The sequence below is a fragment of the Rhinopithecus bieti genome, unplaced genomic scaffold (genome assembly GCF_001698545.2).
Source record: "Rhinopithecus bieti isolate Rb0 unplaced genomic scaffold, ASM169854v2 scaffold_13259, whole genome shotgun sequence".
NCBI classification, from domain to species: Eukaryota; Metazoa; Chordata; class Mammalia; order Primates; family Cercopithecidae; genus Rhinopithecus; species Rhinopithecus bieti.
The window spans coordinates 1,375,957-1,395,252 of NW_016807544.1; the positions used below are offsets into that span (position 1 = coordinate 1,375,957).

The 19,296-nt window shown below is 41.6% G+C and overlaps 1 protein-coding gene across 14 annotated transcripts in view; it reads left to right on the top strand.

Annotated features, from left to right (window-relative positions):
- The window catches only part of SIPA1L1 (signal induced proliferation associated 1 like 1), a 420,357-nt gene that overhangs the window by 352,195 nt on the left and 48,866 nt on the right, over positions 1–19,296 (top strand). For all 14 annotated transcript variants that reach the window (XM_017882761.1, XM_017882759.1, XM_017882760.1 and 11 more), the window contains 3 exons: positions 1,812–2,385; positions 3,032–3,306; positions 11,975–12,244. In XM_017882761.1, the coding sequence (XP_017738250.1) occupies positions 1,812–2,385; positions 3,032–3,306; positions 11,975–12,244 (1,119 nt within the window). The remainder of the gene's footprint in view (positions 1–1,811; positions 2,386–3,031; positions 3,307–11,974; positions 12,245–19,296) is intronic.

A 19,296-nucleotide genomic window follows, 5' to 3' on the forward strand; every position in this document is an offset into this window, starting at 1 on the left:
TTTGTCATAAATAGCTCTTATTATTTTGAGGTACGTTCCATCAATACCGAATTTATTGAGCGTTTTTAGCATGAAGGGCTGTTGAATTTTGTCAAAAGCCTTTTCTGCATCTATTGAGATAATCATGTGGTTCTTGTCTTTGGTTCTGTTTATATGCTGGGTTACGTTTATTGATTTGCGAATGTTGAACCAGCCTTGCATCCCAGGGATGAAGCCCACTTGATCATGGTGGATAAGCTTTTTGATGTGTTGCTTGACTTTAAGAGAAAATAACACGATCAAATTAAAATTACACAGCTGTCAGCGTTCAAGTCAGGCAGTTCACAACAGACAAGAAAAATTGCCTTCCTAATACATATTGGTATGATTAAGCCATATGGAAGTCTCTGAATTCTCTCCTCCAGTTAGAAAATGGAGTGTTGGTTGCCACTGTTCTTTGTCATGAAGTGAACTAGGTAGTCTTTTAAAAATACACTTGTGAAACCAACAAATAGGCCATCCCATGGCATCTTCTGAGTATTTAGCTTTTCCATTCCACCAGAAATATAATTTGCATCCTGAAGTTGCTGATTTTTATTTTTCTTATTTTCACAAGAAATAACTATTTATTGGAAAACAAAGCTGAATATCTTAAAGCAAACCCTTCTTAAAGAAAAAGTGAAACAGAACTCTTCAATTTTATTTGAAAGATGCATTCTCTCATTATGCCATTTCTCTTCTAAGAGTTCAGAAGAAACAGATTTTTTTTATTGTTTCCCTAATACTAAGTATAATTGCATAATTTGCTCACTTTTAATTTGGAAAAAGGGATCTTTGTTGTGTTAGAATCATTTCCAGCCATGTCAAACTTTACTAAAATCTTGGGACATGACATAAAACACTCAACCTCTGTATTTCTGTATCAACAACTTCCTTTGTTGTTTTAGGATAAACTTACTTTTTTTCCTTTTGAAGTTCAAAATGATAGGTTATTACAGATGTTCATATGATCCTTTTCTTAGGCCCAGTTTTAGGAATATATATTCAGAAGAAATGACTGGAACAGGCTTTCTTATATCAATCTTGCTTAAAGGAACGGGAGTAGGAAAACATTTTTCTTACAAATAGATTGTCAGAATAAAATGCCAAAAGGACCAAGCAATAGCTCAGTTTAAAAATATTATTTTAAAGCATTGTTGCTGTTACATAAAGATTATTTCATACTATTACTCAGATTCCAATTTTCATTTTAAAATTATGCTTTTAATCTGGTTGCATAATGCCTCACTCTTAGGCCAACAAATACTACTTAAGTTTTATTAAAATGTAATTCATTTCTTTTGTGGCATGCATCTTCTGATATTTTCAATATAAGCTATCTGCTTATAGGCATCATATCTAAAATGGAGAACACATTTGTGTTCTCACAGAATGGATGCTTGTTCTGAAAGATGATGTGGTTACAGTAACCTCCCTTGAAAACAATTAGTAGGTATGTAAAATGTCTTATGCAGAATATTACAGTAAGCCTATTTTTTTCATGGAGTTGCGGTCAGTTTCCTGTCTGTCAGAAAAACGTTACTAGTGTTAGCTTTTGGGATTTGGGGAGGTTTATTTTTGACCTAGAAAAAAAATTTATGTTGTGTAAATTCTAAATGTGGTTGAATGAAAAACTATGCTCGTATTAAGCAGAAATGTGTGTTGTTTCTCATGGAAAAATAAGCAGCTATTTTGCATCTGAGGTATGTCTTTGTCTTTAGAAAGTATATTTTATTCTGCTGTTGTGAGACTGAGAAATACTAACGTGGCTCTCTTTGATCTTTGTCTCTCAGTGTGGCTGTTACCAGGTCCAGAGATGTGCCTTCCTTTGGGCCTCCCATTCCTAAAGGGGTCACTTTCCCTAAGTCAAATGTGTTCAGGGACTTCCTTTTGGCGAAAGTGATTAATGCAGAAAATGCTGCTCATAAATCGGAGAAGTTCCGCGCCATGGCAACTCGGACCCGCCAGGAATACCTGAAAGATCTGGCAGAAAAGAATGTCACCAACACCCCTATCGACCCTTCTGGCAAGTTTCCATTCATCTCTCTGGCTTCCAAGAAGAAGGAAAAGTCTAAGCCATATCCAGGAGCCGAGCTCAGCAGCATGGGGGCCATTGTGTGGGCAGTCCGGGCTGAAGACTACAACAAGGCCATGGAACTAGACTGCCTTTTAGGGATCTCCAATGAGTTCATTGTGCTCATTGAACAGGAAACAAAGAGCGTGGTCTTCAATTGTTCCTGTAGAGATGTGATAGGGTGGACTTCAACTGACACCAGCCTCAAAATCTTCTATGAACGAGGAGAATGTGTTTCAGTGGGGAGTTTTATTAACAACGAGGAGATCAAAGAAATTGTCAAAAGGTTGCAGGTGAGTCTTTCCTTGTACTTGCTTATATGCAGTTTCTCTTTCATAAAGCTTTCAGTACAGACTAGAGCCAAGTTACTGAACCTTGCACTCTGTTATTAGCTTCTCTGAAAACTCCCTTGATGTATGAAGCAAACTGAGTTTATCTCATGCTAGTGTTTTACATGGATGTTTCGGAAAAGTAGAACAAGTTGGGGAAGACACATTTACTCTGTGTGTGTGTGTGTGTGTGTGTGTGTGTGTGTGTGTGTGTGTTCAAAACCCATTTACATGTGACTTGTTCCCTGGTGCTGCAGCCCAGTCATCTGGTGGTGGTGCTGAAAAGAATGTTTGAGTATCTGCTGCCTTGAATTTTACAAAGGCTAAGTGAGTAGCAGTATATGGTTTCTGTTTACTGCCAGTTCCCTGTAGGTTTCTGGTAGAGGTTTCCTTGTAACTTCAGGGAAGCCGTTTAGCTTTTTGGATGCAACAAGTATATTCCTTTTGGCCTAATGAATAGGAGACTAGTGAAGAAGAAATAACCAGACTGCTCTTCAGCTGGCAATAAGATATTCAGAACTAACCCTGCTTGCAGTGATTTTCCAGTTCCTTGTCTACCACTTAATACCCTATTGCTTTAAACCACAGTATCTTTTATTTCCTTGTCTAGTTTGTTTCCAAAGGCTGTGAATCGGTGGAGATGACTCTGCGAAGAAATGGGCTAGGACAGCTTGGCTTCCATGTCAACTATGAGGGCATCGTGGCAGATGTGGAGCCCTACGGTTATGCCTGGCAGGCAGGGCTGAGGCAGGGCAGTCGCCTGGTGGAGATCTGCAAGGTGGCGGTTGCCACTCTGAGCCATGAGCAGATGATTGACCTCCTGAGAACATCTGTCACGGTGAAGGTTGTCATCATTCCCCCCCATGATGACTGCACCCCGCGGAGGTAGGTCTGAGGAGGCAGCTGTGGGCCTGAGACTCAAGTGCAGGGTTTGCGTACCATGTAGAACATCTCTTAGCAGGTAGTGGAGTAGGGTGTTGTGAAGAACAATAGATTACATGTGATGCTGAATGTTTCATCCATGGAGTCTGACTCAGGACGAAGCTCCCTTTCAGTGTGTGGCAACAGCAGCTGGAAAGAGTGACTAAATGGGATTTATAAATCCATCTCTGGATTTATAAGGTTGCCATTACAGATAGAGAAGTCAGATAATACATGTCTTAAGAATCTTCCACTAGGAGCTGAGAAACATTCAACACTTAGCATTAAAAGACACTCAGCATTTCAAATTGTCATAATGTTTTTCTTTTATGTTCCATGATGCTCTTATTCTCTTCTTTCTCTCAGTTGCTGCCCAAAACTCAGCAATTGTTTGGACCTTTGCTGTCTCAGTCTGGCAGCCGCTTTTCCTAACTGTATCTGCATGTGCTAGGGTTTGGCTTCAGGTGAGCTGCCCCTGCTCATGGTGCTTTGGCATTTTGGTTCCTAGTCTTTTCCAGAAGGGAAAACCTGGGAGCTCCCTGCCCCACCCAACCCCCCACAGCTCCTGCCAAGCTAGCAGCACTGTTGAAAATTTAATTTCTGTGTCTCTGGGGAGGTTTCCTGCGGGAAGAAATTTAATCAACTGTTTATTTTCTCCTTTGGACATGCACATGCTATTTTTGCTAGTTTTAAAATCTTTTTATTTTATGCCATTATTTTCTAAGAATTTCTCTTAGGCTTTGGCAATTGATTCTTGGGCTTTCTAAAGCCAAGACAGTGTTCTGTGTCCTATTTTGCCACTAAGATGACCAGTCCTACACCTGAGCTCTCATGGATTTGTGAATATCAGATGGTAGAAAGTTAATGGTTATGATGGGCTATTTGTGTCTTTTAAAAAGTAAAGAGCAGCAAATGTATATGTGTGTGTGTGCATGTGTGTGTTTTATATACTTTGCTCAGGATAGTATTTCCTAATACTGCTTACCTCGTAGATGGCCTAGGGATTATGTATATATGTCAAAATACAGAAAAATTCCTTTGTCTGATAGTTTGAAGAACTGCGTTTTGGATGACTGCATTTCCCTGGAAATCAAAATATGAACTTATAATTTCACCTGTTTTGGAGAGGAGTAAATATTCAGAAACTGCCCTACCCACATACCCTGCCTTAGTTAACCAGGTCTAATGAACCTTATTAGCCTTTTCTGGTTTCCCCAAGCATGTCATCATTAAATGTTAAGTAATGTGCTGAACTGTGATTTAAAGAATGACGTGAGGTGGCTCAGAAAGGCAGTGGGGTTCTTGCTTACGACAGTCTCCAGCCTTGCTGCACTCCTTGTCTCTTTCTCTGCTGTCTGTCCTTCAAATTGTCTACTTTATTGCTTCTGAACAGACAGTTATAAACGGGAGAAGATAACCAAGCTTTGTAAATTGTCAACCTTAATTACCGACAGTAAAGAGTTGCAGATGTTAGTTTAAGAACTGTCTACTGAAATATGGAGCCCTCGACCTTATGACGCCATCTTGCCCGCTCAGAAGTCTTTCCCTTGTATCTAGGCTCCCAGGTTTATATGCGGGAAAGGAGAGGGAAGTGAGTTTGTGTGATTGTGGGTGGGATGAGACAACAATACAGATATCGAAATTGTAAATAGCTGTTACTAGAAAGATGGATAAGAGGCCTAGTCCTGGATAGATGGAGCCATGATAGGAGGTGTACTAGACTAGATGTATTGTGGTGTGTCAGTGAAAATAACGAATATACTCAGTTTTTTACTTTAATATGCCAGGCCCTGAAAAAAGCACTTTTTAGTGGATTAGTGCATTTAATTCTTATAACAACCCTCTCTTGTGATAGTGTTAGTAGCATCCCTGTTTTAAAAGTAACCGAGACTCAAAGGTTGTAACTTGCTAAGCTCATCAGGCAAATTTAGGTCTAATGTCAGAGTCCAGGCTCTGAACTGCCACGTTGTGTGCTTAGAGCACAGATTCTTTCCTTATACACCAGAATTAGCAGTGATGTGCTGGTAAGTTGGCTTTCTGCTGGGGGGAAGAAAACTTTATTTGTAATATTTGCTGATTTCTGTGGTGCAGGTACTCCCACTGTAGCTGGTTCCAAGCTACCGACGTGATGTCACTGCAGGCAGCATTGGGGTAGATGGGATGATTACCAGCTCCAGCACACCAGGGAGTAAATGAGCTGTCACACCGCTGTGACGCTCTCAGGCCTTCCCGGAGGAGCCAGTGGAGCTGCTGGTGACATGTCATTTGGGTGCCAGGAGGGGAGGCTGGGGAAAGGCACTGCACAGCCCCACCAGCTGAGAGGGAGACATGGGGCCTCTTTCACTACAGTTCCCATCTGAAAAGCCAGACCTGGGCAGGGCAGGTGGGAAATGCCTTAATGCCTTTGGAGGGCTGAAAGCCTGCTCCTTTCTCCTTCCTTTAGAAATAACTTCAAAGGGAACAGTTGAAGCATTAACACCTTGTTACGGTTTTCAACAAAATAGAATAATGCTCTTGTGTCATTTTTTTCTTCTCCTCCGCACTTCACACTCCCACTACTGTTGTTCTAGCGACTAATTACTCTGTTCTTTGAATACTCATTCTCTTCTTTGTCAGCTGGAACTTTACCACCAGTCACTGCAGCTGCAGTGAGAGGCAAGACAGGCCTCCTTGAGGCAAGCTGCTCCTCTGCCCCTCAGCCTGGTGGTTCTTAGGGTCGCCAGGACCCTGAGAGGGACACAGGTGAGGGGATAGGGGAGGTGGTGACTGTATGTAATACAAACACCCCCAAGATCTAATATAAACACAAATGGATTTGTGTGTTCACATGGGAGAGTCATTCATTTTGAAAATGCAGCTTTTAAAATATATGTAATAGTTCAATAACAAAAAAGTGGTACTTAAATAACATGTAAAAGCCTGTAATCCCAACAGTTTGGGAGGCCGAGGCTGGTGAATCATTTGAGGTCAGGAGTTTGAGACCAGCCTGACCAACATGGTGAAACCCCTTCTCTACTTTTTTAGTACAAAAAAAGTTAGCTGGGTGTGGTGGCGCATGCCTGTAATCTCAGCTACTTGGGAGGCTGAGGTAGGAGAATCACTTGACCCAGGAGGCAGAGGTTGCAGTGAGCTGAGATCGCACCATTGCACTCCAACCTGGGTTACAGAGGGAGACTCCATCTCAAAAAAATAAAAATAAATAAATAAATAAATAACATGGAAAACAAGGGTCTCTTCCCTGTTCTTAGAAAATGTGCCCTTTATGAATCGTTTCCAAACTACAACTTTTTAAAGAGAAGACAGGGAGACTATAGCAAACTTTCTGAGCCCCTACTAGGTGCCAGGCATTTTCTTTTTTAATTCTCATGGCAGTGAAACGGGAAAAGTTCCCTTGTCCCCTCGCAGGGTGCGTGATGAGGGTGTGGTTCACTTCTTCAGTGCCCCACTGCTTGAACCTCTAGGGGAGCATACAGATGTGCAGGCTGTGGGACTCTGACCCCACGGCAGTATCTAGGGGTGAATGTTTATAGCTCCTGAAGCCCCAGGGGGCGTGTGTTACAGGGTGCTCTTTTAGTTTTGCTCTTTTAATTTTGCTGTCTGTAGGTGGCTTATGTTAACCAGTTCAATTAGACCCCTACCTTATCACAAGGACAGAGGGTTTTCTGTATCCCAAGGTTTTTTGCCTTGGTGTACCAGAAGAATCAGATGACATGTGGACTTGGAGAATGAGTATGAGGTTGTATTGACTGCAAGTAGCTCTCAGCAGATGGGGAGCCAGAAGGGGGATAGTTTTTCTGTGGAGTTAGGCCACTTGGTGACCTGGGCTCTCCTCTGACTGCCCCAGCCAAACTCTGCGTGGTTCTGCCGGTTGGTGGCCTGCCAGCGTGCAGGTGCCTGTTGGTGCATTCCTCTTGACATCCAGCCACCTGTGTATTCCTCCACCTGTGTGTTCTTCCACAGATGTGCTGCTCTCGACGTCCAGCCGCTTCTGTCCTTGCCTTGCTGGGGTCTGGGGTCTTTATAGCCACAGGATGGGGGTGCATCAGGGGCCAGGGGTGGTCTTGGGAAATGCAACATCTGGGTGTGAAGGCAGGAGTTCCTGTCCTCAGCTAGATCCGTGGGGGTGGAGCCCTAGCCGGGGACCACGCCTTCCTGTACCCAGCACTTCCCTTTTTTGCTTCCATATCATTTACAGGGACCATGCTGTTCCCTTCCCAGTACTTCTGTATCAGCAGCTTCATTTTTATTAAAACAATGATGAGAGTGAGGCTGGGAGAAGTTCAGTTGCTTCCCAAAGAGTGAATGGAACCAGCTAGCATGACAGCCCGATGGACACAGTCCTGGTAGACTTCACTGGAAAACCTCCCTGGAGTGAGCAGGCCCTTTATGCAAGACTTGCCTGATTCTCATCCCCCAACTGTCACCCCTCTGGAGTACATAGCCAGTGTCAATAGATGAGTGTCTGTGACCTCTGGGTCTTCAACTTCATTCCCGTGACAAGGTGAAAAGTACCTGGATGAACAGACTAAATTGTGATGTTCTGGATAGTATTGCATGAAGTGGTCAACCCTTTATTCTGTTGAGGGACACTAGCCTATAGTTCTTAAAGAAAGCAATTAAGGGCCATTCAAAATGACAAGCTAAAATCAAACAGGCTACATAAGACCAAATTACCTCTTAAATAAGAACAGGTCACAGCATTTTTTCTTCATTTTAAAAATTCAGTATTTTAAAGTGCTAAAGCATACTGCTTTAGAGTGAAGAGGGCAATTACAAATCATCTGGTTCAGATCTCTCATTTTTCAGGTGAGTTTTGATTCAAAGAGTTTATGTGTTTTTTCCAAGCCAGAGTCACATGGCTTAAAGGACCAAGCCATCCTCAAACATAAAACTTTTCTGACTTGTGAGTCCAGTGTTGTGATGTTCTGTTCAATTTCCTAGTCAGCCATTTCTCTATATTCCATAGGGTCTTAAGGAAAAAGGAGAGAGTTATGAGAAATAAAAGATTAAAAGAGAAAGAATACAAAGACTGAAAAACAGAATAAGGGGATGGAGTAGCTTTTCCATTAATTTAGGGTTTTGGCAGGTCACCTCTTATCACTTTTAGCATTGACATTGTAATTCCTGCTGGCTGTAGCCCTTTAATTGGGTTTAATAAAAGTTGTTGAATTGTCCTTGGAGAATGGGAATGGTTTAGTTAATGACTAAAATAAGACTAACCTACGTAGTCTTACCTACATAGTACGTATTAATTCTGTGGGTTCAAATCCTGGCTTTGCCACCTGCTGGCTGTGTAAACTTGGGCAAGTTAATCTCTCTAGGCCTCTATTTCCTCCTCTACAAAGGGGGGGTAATAATAGCATCCACTTCACAGAGTTGCTGTAATGTGGCTAAATTCATGCCTGGCCCAATTTAAGTTATAAGTATTATTAGAGTTACCATTCTTCAACACAGAATTTTACTTAGAATGATATAATAAAAATCCTTTTATGAAAGTTTATGCATAGCATTAAAAGCCAGTTTTTATCTGCATTCTTCAGTCTGTTGTGTACTTCTTGATTCTACATATCATTCTTCTGTTTTGCAGAGATAAGTAAGAGACCAGGAAGCCAGTGATGGTTACCCTGGCCATGAAAGGCAATCAGAAATGGCGAGTAGCTGAAGTTTAGCTCTGCAGAACCTTCTGTGCTTATTCATTGTTTATGAATGAATCTTCTCTCTGCTCAGACTTTATCATACTGTATTTGGCCAATGTGGGATACGAAGAAAGTTTCTAGTTATATGTTATGAGTGGTGGAAATAAAATGTAGACTATGGGGAAGACAACATCTTTGGCCAGAGAGGCCTTCTGGCTAGTTTTCATACTAAATGTTAAGCAGTTTAAAAGACTATTTCAAAGAGTGTTTGAAGAAGCCCAAAGATAAAGTAACTTGTCTGTTTGATATTCCTTTATTACTGTTATTGTGCCTGTTACCATTATCATTATTTGTTTTATTCTCTGCCTGATGCAAAATGGACTTAACCTATGAAAGTACTTGTGGGCTGGGCACAGTGGCTTATGCCTGGAATCCCAGTACTTTGGGAAGCCGAGACAGGTACATCACTTGAGCTCAGGAGTTTGAGACCAGTCTGGTCAACATGGAGAAACCCTGTCTCTACAAAAAATACAAAAATTAGCTGAGCGTGGCAGTGCACACCTGTAGTCCCAGCTACTCAGGAGGCTGAGATGGGAGGATCACTTGAGTCCAGTAGGTTGAGACTGTGGTGAACCTTGATCACGTCACAGCACTCCAGCCTAGGCAGCACAGCAAGACCTTGTCTCAGAAAGAGAAAGTAGTTGTACAGTATCAAAATAGAAGCTTAGCTAGGGAATTTGAGGTGGAAGAGGTAGTAGTGAAAGCAAAACATGGTCTAGGTAAAAATTTTTGGAAAGTTGGTGCCCAAAATACATAATAATAAAGTTCTGTACGTTTGCTGGTTCCTAGCAGCCAACAGAAAGGGACATAGATGATGTTCTTTGAGTTTACAAGTTAAAACAAGAACATTGCTGAGGAGAAACAAAGCTAGTCCAGATTTTGAGCAGAAGTGAAATTTTTCCGTGGATTATTATAAATTTTAATCAATATTCCTTTGGTAAAGTGTAACATTTTTGCATTGTATTTACAGATCCAGAACATTAGATCTTTATAGTGTGCCTTATTTAGTCAGAAATGAGAGACTGTAGTCAGAAATGAAAGACTCTAAACTATACCACTGTGTGTTACCTCTATTAACAACCAAAAAAGGGTTGCAATGGCATATTTTTGTCATAAATACCAGAATCAAAGCTTAAAATTATATCAGAGCCTAAAGTAGTATTCCTTACTATTAGAGAAAATGTTTTATTAGAGACAAGGTTTCAATGACATAGCAGTCATTAACTACTAAAAGTAACGTCAAATGTGCCATGAAACAGTGTTCTACAGACTGCAGACCGTAACTCTCAAGTAGATCATCAAATCAGTTTAGGACATTGCTTGCGCCCAGTATATTTTTGGTTGAAGTGTATTGACTCAGAATATAGCAAAATGGAAGACCTGAGAGGAGGGATGCACATCTGTGTGTGTATGTGGTGGTGCTGTGTCCCAGTGTGAAATGTATTTCTTACTTAGGTTGTCATCCAGAAAGTTTAAAAGCTATTGCCATTAAAGCATAAAAGGGATACAGTGGAGCCTTGGGCAGAGGGTCAGATTAAGATCACCCTTGGTTTTGGGGCATTTGGGATACTGGTAAGGAAACCCCAAGAAGAAAGTACTCATTGGAGACGTGGGCTGTGACTGAGTCAGTTAAGGATGACAGCAGGCGCCATTGTTCCTTCTGAGCACATGCTCCAAAAGCGACACTTTCCGACAACAAAAACTCTACTGAAGGTGGGGGAGAGGATGCGTTATGGAATACACATTTGAAATATCAGGAGTCAACCCTGAGATATGTAGACAAGGTCATGAAAGAGTGGCACCTTCCATTGTCCTTTTTCTCTTGCCAGCCAATTATGTAAACCCTTCCACTCTGCCCCCTGTCTCCATGTCTCACGTTCCCTCCCGATGCCTTCAGCCTCGTCCACATCAAGACCAGGCCTTTGGCTGGACGCCCTTTGGGCCTGCACTGTCCAAGACAGGAGGCATGTGGCTACACAGCACTTGTGATGTCCAAAGTGAAATGGGCTGTAAGCTGCTCGGACACCCTTTCAGAGCCCAGTTGCAGTGTGTGGTGGCGGGAGTGTGAAGTTGCTCATACACCCTTTCAGAGCCCGGTTGTAGTGTGTAGGGGCGGGTATGTGAAGCTGCTCGTACACCCTTTCAGAGTCCGGTCACAATGTGCAGTGGTGGGTGTGTGAAGCTGCTCATACACCCTTTCAGAGCCCAGTCAACGATGTGCAGTGATGGGTGTGTGAAGCTGCTTATAGACCCTTTCCGAGCTCAATCACAGTATGCAGTGGCGGGTGTGGGAAGTTGCTTGTACACCCTTTTGGGACCCCAGTCACAGTGTACAGTGGCAGGTATGTTAAGCTGCTCGTTCACCCTTTTGGAGCCTGGTCACAATGTGCCCTGGTGGGTATGTGAAGCTGCTCATACACCCTTTCAGAACCCAGTCACCATGTGCAGTGGTGGGTGTGTGAAGCCGCTTGCTTCCACTGAGACTTCGTGCTCTCAGATACGCCCCTGTCATGCTGTCCTGGTGGCTTTTCCTCCTCAGGTCTCAGTAGTCTGGCCACCCCCAGGGTAACCATGGGTCCCATTGTTTTTTAAAGACTCCATATCTCACACTCAACAATTGGGACTGAGTAAAGGAAAATACATTGTAATACTTCCTTGGGTTCTGGTTTTTGAAAAGAAAATAAGTATAGGGCCCAAAGATTGAAAGGTGGTTTGAAACAGAGGGTAAAATTGTGGATCCATTTTTAAGTGTTGGGCGAAAATGAAGTGGGCTCGTCCGGGATTTGAACCCGGGATCTCTCGCACCCGAAGCGAGAATCATACCCCTAGGCTAAAGGGTCACTTCGATTTTTAAGTGTTAATGAGAATCAATGTGGTTCCACCAACAAGAAAAAGCGGTATCCATTGTGTTTCTCCCTATGCCTTGCCCCTAATAGGAGTTGCTCTGAAACCTACCGCATGCCAGTGATGGAGTACAAAATGAATGAAGGTGTTTCATATGAATTCAAGTTTCCCTTCCGAAATAATAACAAATGGCAGAGGAACACCAGCAAGGGGCCTCATTCACCTCAAGTCCCGTCCCAGATGCAGAGTCCCATGACCTCGCGGCTGAATGCTGGAAAAGGAGATGGGAAGATGCCTCCTCCAGAAAGAGCTGCCAACATCCCTCGAAGCATCTCCAGTGACGGGCGCCCACTAGAGAGGCGGTAAGTGTGCCTGCAAAGGTTTGCTCTCTCTCTCTCTGCCCCGAATGTAAGTAACAGACCCATAAGCACTACTTTTAGGCCTTCTCGTATTTTACTAGAAACAAAGAATTAAACTGAGGTGCATACTATAGTGGCTTTCAAAGCATGGTAGTGTTCTAGAGCCATAAGGATGAACAGAGATTGATTCTAGCAAAGCCTTCAGCTCTGCACAGTGGTATTTGTGCTTTGCTCTTTAATTTCTGTGTGATTATCAACAGACGTCGTTACTCCATGCTTAGTGACCCTGTGGATTAGAATTCAGCAGACTCTTTGAGGTGACAGTGACCATATGTCATCCTTGACAGTCTTCATCATTTTGGGACAAAACGATGATATAAGAGCAACAGAAGGCAGGTTTTTGGTTGACTATGTTTTTGTCACTTTATTAATAAAGGATTATGAGGAAGGAAGACTAGTATAACACAAACATATTTTTCACTACTCTGAAAATAGGACAGAATAGTGAGGAGAAGATGATACATGAAGATAAGTTAAAACACTTAGTCCTGAGTAAAATTAAGCCAGAAGGAGAGGGACTGAGGGATCCTAGAAAGTAAGAAACCAAAGGTTGTTGTTAAATTGAAAGCCATAGAGGATTCCCTTCCAAAAGGTAGTGGATTAACTCTGCCTTTACAACGATGCCCTAGCACTTTTGTCTGGAATTAACAGTAAACTGCAGCACTTTGAACTAGAGTCCAGACCTAAAATTAAACTAGATTAAGTACTTTCAAAATGGGAACAGAAGTTGGCTATATAGATTTTAAGTAATTGCACTATAAATTTGGTTACCTCAAATCATGTACACTAAAGGAGGAGACAGTTTAATTGAATAATCTGCTAGTGGTCTGCTAGAAGTCATCAACTTCTTTTTTTTTTTTTTTTTTTTTTTTTTGAGACAGAGTCTCACTCTGTCACCCAGGCTGGAGTGCAGTGGCACGATCTTGGCTTACTTCAACCTCTGCCTCCCAGGTTCAAGCAAGTCTCCTGTCTCAGCTTCCCAAGTAGCTGGGATTACAGTGTGAGCCACCACACCTAGCCTAGAAGTCAGCTTCTTTCTGTCCATCCACTGTCCTTTCCCCATCTCTTCTGCTTGCCTTAATCACATCTTAGAATGTTTTTGTGAAAACCCTTAGACCTGGGGAGAAGTCTGTATTCTGGGAACTGTGTTGGGGAGAGGGGAGGGTCCGCGTGGAGGCCAAAACGTGAGCCTGATTCATGTGAGCGGCAAGAACCAGGTCTGGCAGGAGCAGGATGCTGAGTAAAACGGTTCCCAGATAACACGTAAATCATCATCACTCCAGTTTGGGAACAGAGAGCAGGAAGCTTTAGAAACCACACTATGAATTCTTTATCTTAGTCTGACTTTTGAGCTGTTGCATGAAACATTGCTACTTAACTATTTTAGGTTACTAGGATACTATGTAGAAATAATTTAATAAAAACAGACAAACAAAATTTAATTAAAGCAGACAAAGCAAAAAAATAGTCATCTTTTTACAGTTTCTCATTTCATCCTGGAGATCTATTTACAGAGCCTTGCTATTTATCTCAATAAGAGTTTCCTCTCCCATAGTGGCCCCATTACCATCTGGACTCCTCTCTCTTTCCTTATTTTTGAGGAGGAAAACATCCAAGAGACCTCTGAGTAAATTCTTTGTTCGACACATTCCAGACTTGGTTGTCTCTGAGGTGTGTGCTAACTGGAATTCATGATTTGGCCCCCATTTTGAAAGATGAACCCAGGAAATCATTGTATAGAGAAGGACCTTTTCCACCTCAATGCTGTTTTCTTTCTCTCCAGAACAATCAGCAGGCTTTCACAAGTGAAATTGGTTTTGTGTCATTTCCTTTATACAGTATTCCATTTGAGAATGTATTTTGATTCCATGTTGAATTTAATTTCTGCAACAGAAACTAAAGCTCCTTGCCAGTCATACTGGCCTTCAAAAGGGAAAACATTTTTTGTAGCTGAATATCATCTTTCGATGGGAGCAGCTTTCACTGCTAGAGAATGCAGAACTCCATTTTTTCCAGCTGTAGATCCTTGAGTTCTAGAGGTAATTTCTGTGTGTACTTGTCTCTGCCTTTCTTCTTTACTCCACCCAGTGGAAAATGTATCTCAGTAAGTGCTCCTTCTAGAAGACTGTTAGAGTAGCTTGTGATTCTCTAAGCTGCAGAGGTGAAAGGGCCGTAGGTGGGGCTAACGAGGTTTTCAGGAAAATTTTACCTCTACTCACTGCCCCCTTAGTCTCTGGTATATATTAAGTACACTAGACTGGAATTTCAGCTCTTAGGATGCAGGGCTTAGATGACGTGTGAGATCTCAGTCCTGTGGTTTCCAGGATATTAGGATGATTTGGGTCATCTTCATTTTGAAATACATGGTAATTAATTGGATGGATATTCTTCTTTTATGAAAATTTAAAGTTCAGTTTCTAACCCCATCATTCCTAATTTTTAGTAAAAAATATCTTTTAAGTTTTAATTTTGAGGCATACAAAGAAGGTACTATAGATTAAATATCCTAATCCAAAAGTCTGAAATCCATAATACTACAAAATCTAAAACTTTTGAGCACTGACATGATACTCAAAGGAAATGCTCATTGGAGGATTTCAGATACTCAGATTAGGGATGCTCAGCTGCAAGTGTAATGCAAATATTTCAAAATCCAAAAACATCCAAACGCCAAAACATTTCTGGTCCAAAGAATTTAGGATACAGGATACTCGTGTTTGAGAAACTTTGTTTTGTTACTGTGACTCCAGGAATATTTGAGGATAGAGCAGATTCATGACTTTTATCAGAAATACTTCCTCAGTCCTTCTTGAGTCCCCAGATGCATAAAGTTCACCTTAGAATATAATTTCCCTCATGAAATTTAGTAAAACATAACTGAAAACTTTAAGCATCCCCTTTATAGTCCTAGTCCTACTGAGAACAAAATACCTTATTGAGATACAGAAATGAAGAGTATCGGGACATCCCTCGTCCATCTGACTCTCCCGTATATACCAGCGCCGTCCTGAGTGCCATATACAATTTGTACCTTGTACTCACCAAGTATAATTTGGACCTTTCAGAGGAATCATAAATCATGAAAATAAATGACAGAGTCTGCCAGACCGTGAATCTTGCCTTACCAGTAATGGTGTGGCCTAATATTGTGACTAAAGAATGCTTTACAGTTGTTCATTGCATTCATTTTTTTTCTCCCCTAGGTTAGGGAAATTGTGTTTAACCATAGAGATACCAGCTATACTTAAGCTCAAGTTAGCAGCCATCTCAAGTCTACTCCTTCAGTGCTCCCCAAATCTGCCCACTTAAGTCACCATGGCTGGATCCAACACAGTCCCTTTTGGGTGAAAACACTAATTTACTCTTGTAAAAGCATAGTTTTTCTTTAATTTGTATGTAATATCCCAGACTGAAAGGTCATTAGGAACAAAAAAAAAATCTGTGTAGTATTTTCCTTTAATATAAAGGTCAGGATTTTTATGACATACTGAAGTATGTTGGTGTTCTGAGTTTTAATAAAAATTCTTTAGTTGGTTGATGTTCTCCATACATAGTTAAGAGAAACTGACACAGTAAGAACTGATAATCCATTTGGCATCTAAATAAAGTCTAATTTCTATTTTATTTGAATATATGAGTTTTATGCTCTCCAGGTGGCTTTCTGATTACAGAATTTTACAGTATTTGTGAGAGTAGTATTTACTAACAGAATTAACATTCATTCAACAGAAATAGGTAATATGATACGGTCACTATTTTGGCCTCAAATTTACCTAGAGCTTAAGGGTAGGATTGAAATAAAAATTGCTGGCTGTGGCACACTGAACTTGATACATTACTGTGTTTAAACATAATGTGGGATCAGCAATAAAACCCTGATCTGTGTTAATATGCTTATAAAAGTTGAGCTATTTGAGGTGCTTTGGATAAACAACAGACATCTTAGCATATAAAATGATTTTCTCTTCTATTTTTTTTGGCTAGTATTACCAGCCTTTATGTAAATATTTGACGTTAGAGCTCACTGAACACTTGGTTCTTCTGAGTTTTACCTGGATGTCATTGACACTCCCCTTGAGACCCCTGCACTTAACCCTTAAGAAGCTGGATGGGGGACCTTTTTTGTTCATGCAGTTATGGCAGCTGCAGCTGCAGCCTCCCTCCCTCCTTCCTCACAGACACCAGCACCATATAGGGTGTGAACATCGTGAAAACAAAGTTAAAAGAGTTCTCTCAGAGAGCATAATAGTCACGTGACCATTCAGTCTTAATTTTTAAGGAAATACTTTCTAAGTTTGTTATTTCTTGTAGGTTCTAAGCCAATCTTCCACTGTGTCATTTTCTGCTTTCAAACCAAACAAGCACTATTTAATGTTTACTTTTCTTTTGTTTAGAATATTAGCTGTGGCTAGAAGCTTCAGGACTTGTACTTTCCAAATACTGGCCCCTCCATCACAGCTTCGTACCTTGCCATGAGATTCCCGAAACCGTGGGACTTTTGAGCTTCGCTGGGATTGTTCCAGCTAGATCCCCATTGCCCATTGACTTCCATGTTTCTTTTCATTTCTTTAATTAACTTTTTTTGAGACAAGGTCTCACGCTGTCACTCAGGCTGGGATGCGGTGGCATTGATCTTAGCTCCCTATAAACTCCAACTCCTGTGCTCAAGTCATCCTCCCACCTCAACCTCCTGAGTAACTAGTACTGCAGGTGCATGCCACACCACACCCAGCTTATGTTTTTAAATGATTTTTTTTATAGAGACAGTGTCTCACTGTGTTGCCCAGACTAGCTGTAAACTCCTAGCCTCAAGTGATCATCCCTCCTCAGCCTCCCAGAGTGCTGGGATCACAGGTGAGAGCCACTGCACCCAGCTGACTTCTACATTTCTAAAGCTTCTGGATGGTGTTAGGTCGTTAACTTACTTGATACCTTCAAATTCCATTTCCTTGTCTTCCAAAATGTATTCCTGATTTTTTTGTATCGTCAGCTCTTTGCACCTATCTCATCACCCTGAAATTTGTGTTCCCCACTTCTTCCTCATTTTTATTTGAATCCCACACTGTGCAATTCTTCTAGATGGTTCATCCACTTGAGCAACCTCAACCATCATCTGTATGTGGGTAGTTCCTTAGCTGTCTGTTTTGCCTTGGTCTCTTTTTCACTTTTCATATTCGTATGCCTGACTACCTACTGAACATTTGCACTTGAAAGGCATGAAAGTGTCTCACATTCACAAGTTCAGACTGACTTGACCTTCACCCCTGCCCCTCCTTCTGCCTTCTCCATCTCTTGTGTTACCCACCTTGGTGGACAGCTTTGCCATCTACCTGAGTATCCAGAACAGAAGTAGGATTTGTTACCTGTTTCCCCTCGGCACTATCATCCCAGCTCCACACATGTTCCTGCCATTGCCTGGGAAGTTCTCATTTCACACTGAGATTCTTTTGCTTACCTAAACTGTTGCCAACAGCCTCTAGGTATGATTACCAACCTCCCACTGAAAGGATGACCTAATAAAAATAGAAATACTCTTCACACTGTGCCTTTCATTATAGCCCTTCCGTGGTTCCACACCGCCTTCAGAATCAAGTCCAACTCACCAGCAAGTTTGCCTGTGTTGGCTGGGTGCTGTGGCTTATGCCTATAATCTCACCACTTTGGGAGGCCAAGGCAGGTGCATGGCTTGAGTCCAGGAGTTCAAGACCAGCCTGGGCAACATAGTAAGACCCCATATCTACAAAAAAAAGAAAATTAGCCAGGTGTGGTGGCCTATGTGTGTAGTCTCAGCTACTTGGGAGGCTGAGGTAGGAGGATCCCCTGAGCCTGGGCAGTTGAGACTGCAGTGAGCCGTGATCACACCACTGCACTCCAGCCTGGGTAACAGAGTGACACCCTGTCCCTCCCAAAAAGTTTGTCTATGTGGACTTGCCTTTCCCTTTTCCCCTGTCATCGTCACCACCCCCATCTCTAGGCATGTGAGTGGCCCTCTCTCTTCTGCAATTACCATGTTCCCCTTGATGCCTTTTTAGGAGCTCCTCTGCTTGGTACACCTTCCATTCCTTCTTTTGACTGCTGAAGCCTTGCCATGCCTCCTCTGAGAAGCCGCCTTTAATTTCTCCAAAACACTCTCCTCCCATTTCTACCTTAATTGCCCCACTAGGAATGTTCTTACCACCACATGGCTTCTTCACTCACAAAATTTATGAAACTTCACTTTAATGTTATTTGTCCATTTTTTAAAACTTAGCCTGTCTTATTTATCTTTGTATTCCAAATATCAGCTGTAGACTCTGGCATTTAATAGACTCCCAATGCTTTTTTTAAAAAAACGTTATTTGGTAATTAAACCAGGAGACCTCATAGAGTAGTTTACCATCTTGCGTCCACACTTCACATGGTACTCCAGCTTTCCACACTCAGAGTTTCCTCACCTTTCCATTTGTGGTAATGACCCTTTAATATCAAAAGGGCTTATTTAAGTAACTGGGGACATCATTTAATCTATCTTAGAGAAAAGAAACCAATTTCATTTTATAAAAATTAGATGAAAGGTAAAGGCAAAGCACTTGACAGTCTGATAAAGCTATAGCATTAAACATAGATTTAAGTAGAATTCTTTGGGTTTTGTTGACTAAGTTTAGAATACTTCATTTTAAAAGTATATTGCTGGTAGAGCTTTTCTAAAATTGACTCAAAGTGAAATGCAAGATCTTGATTGACTCCTTCAAAAGGTTTTAGTTGGGATTGAATTCTGGTGTTGTATTTGTCAGCCAAGACAAGGGAGAAAAGCAGAGGGCCGCATTTGACTTAAAGACACCGGACTCTGAAGGCTTCTCTTTTCCACTTCTTGCAGGAAACAGCATACTCTGGCATCCATGTCAGGATTAGAGTTGATGTGATTTGCAAGTTCACATTTTTAGATGGTACTGCAACGGTGGTTCCTATTCAGGCATTCAGGAAATGGGCACAATGGTTTCAGCTTGGTACACCTC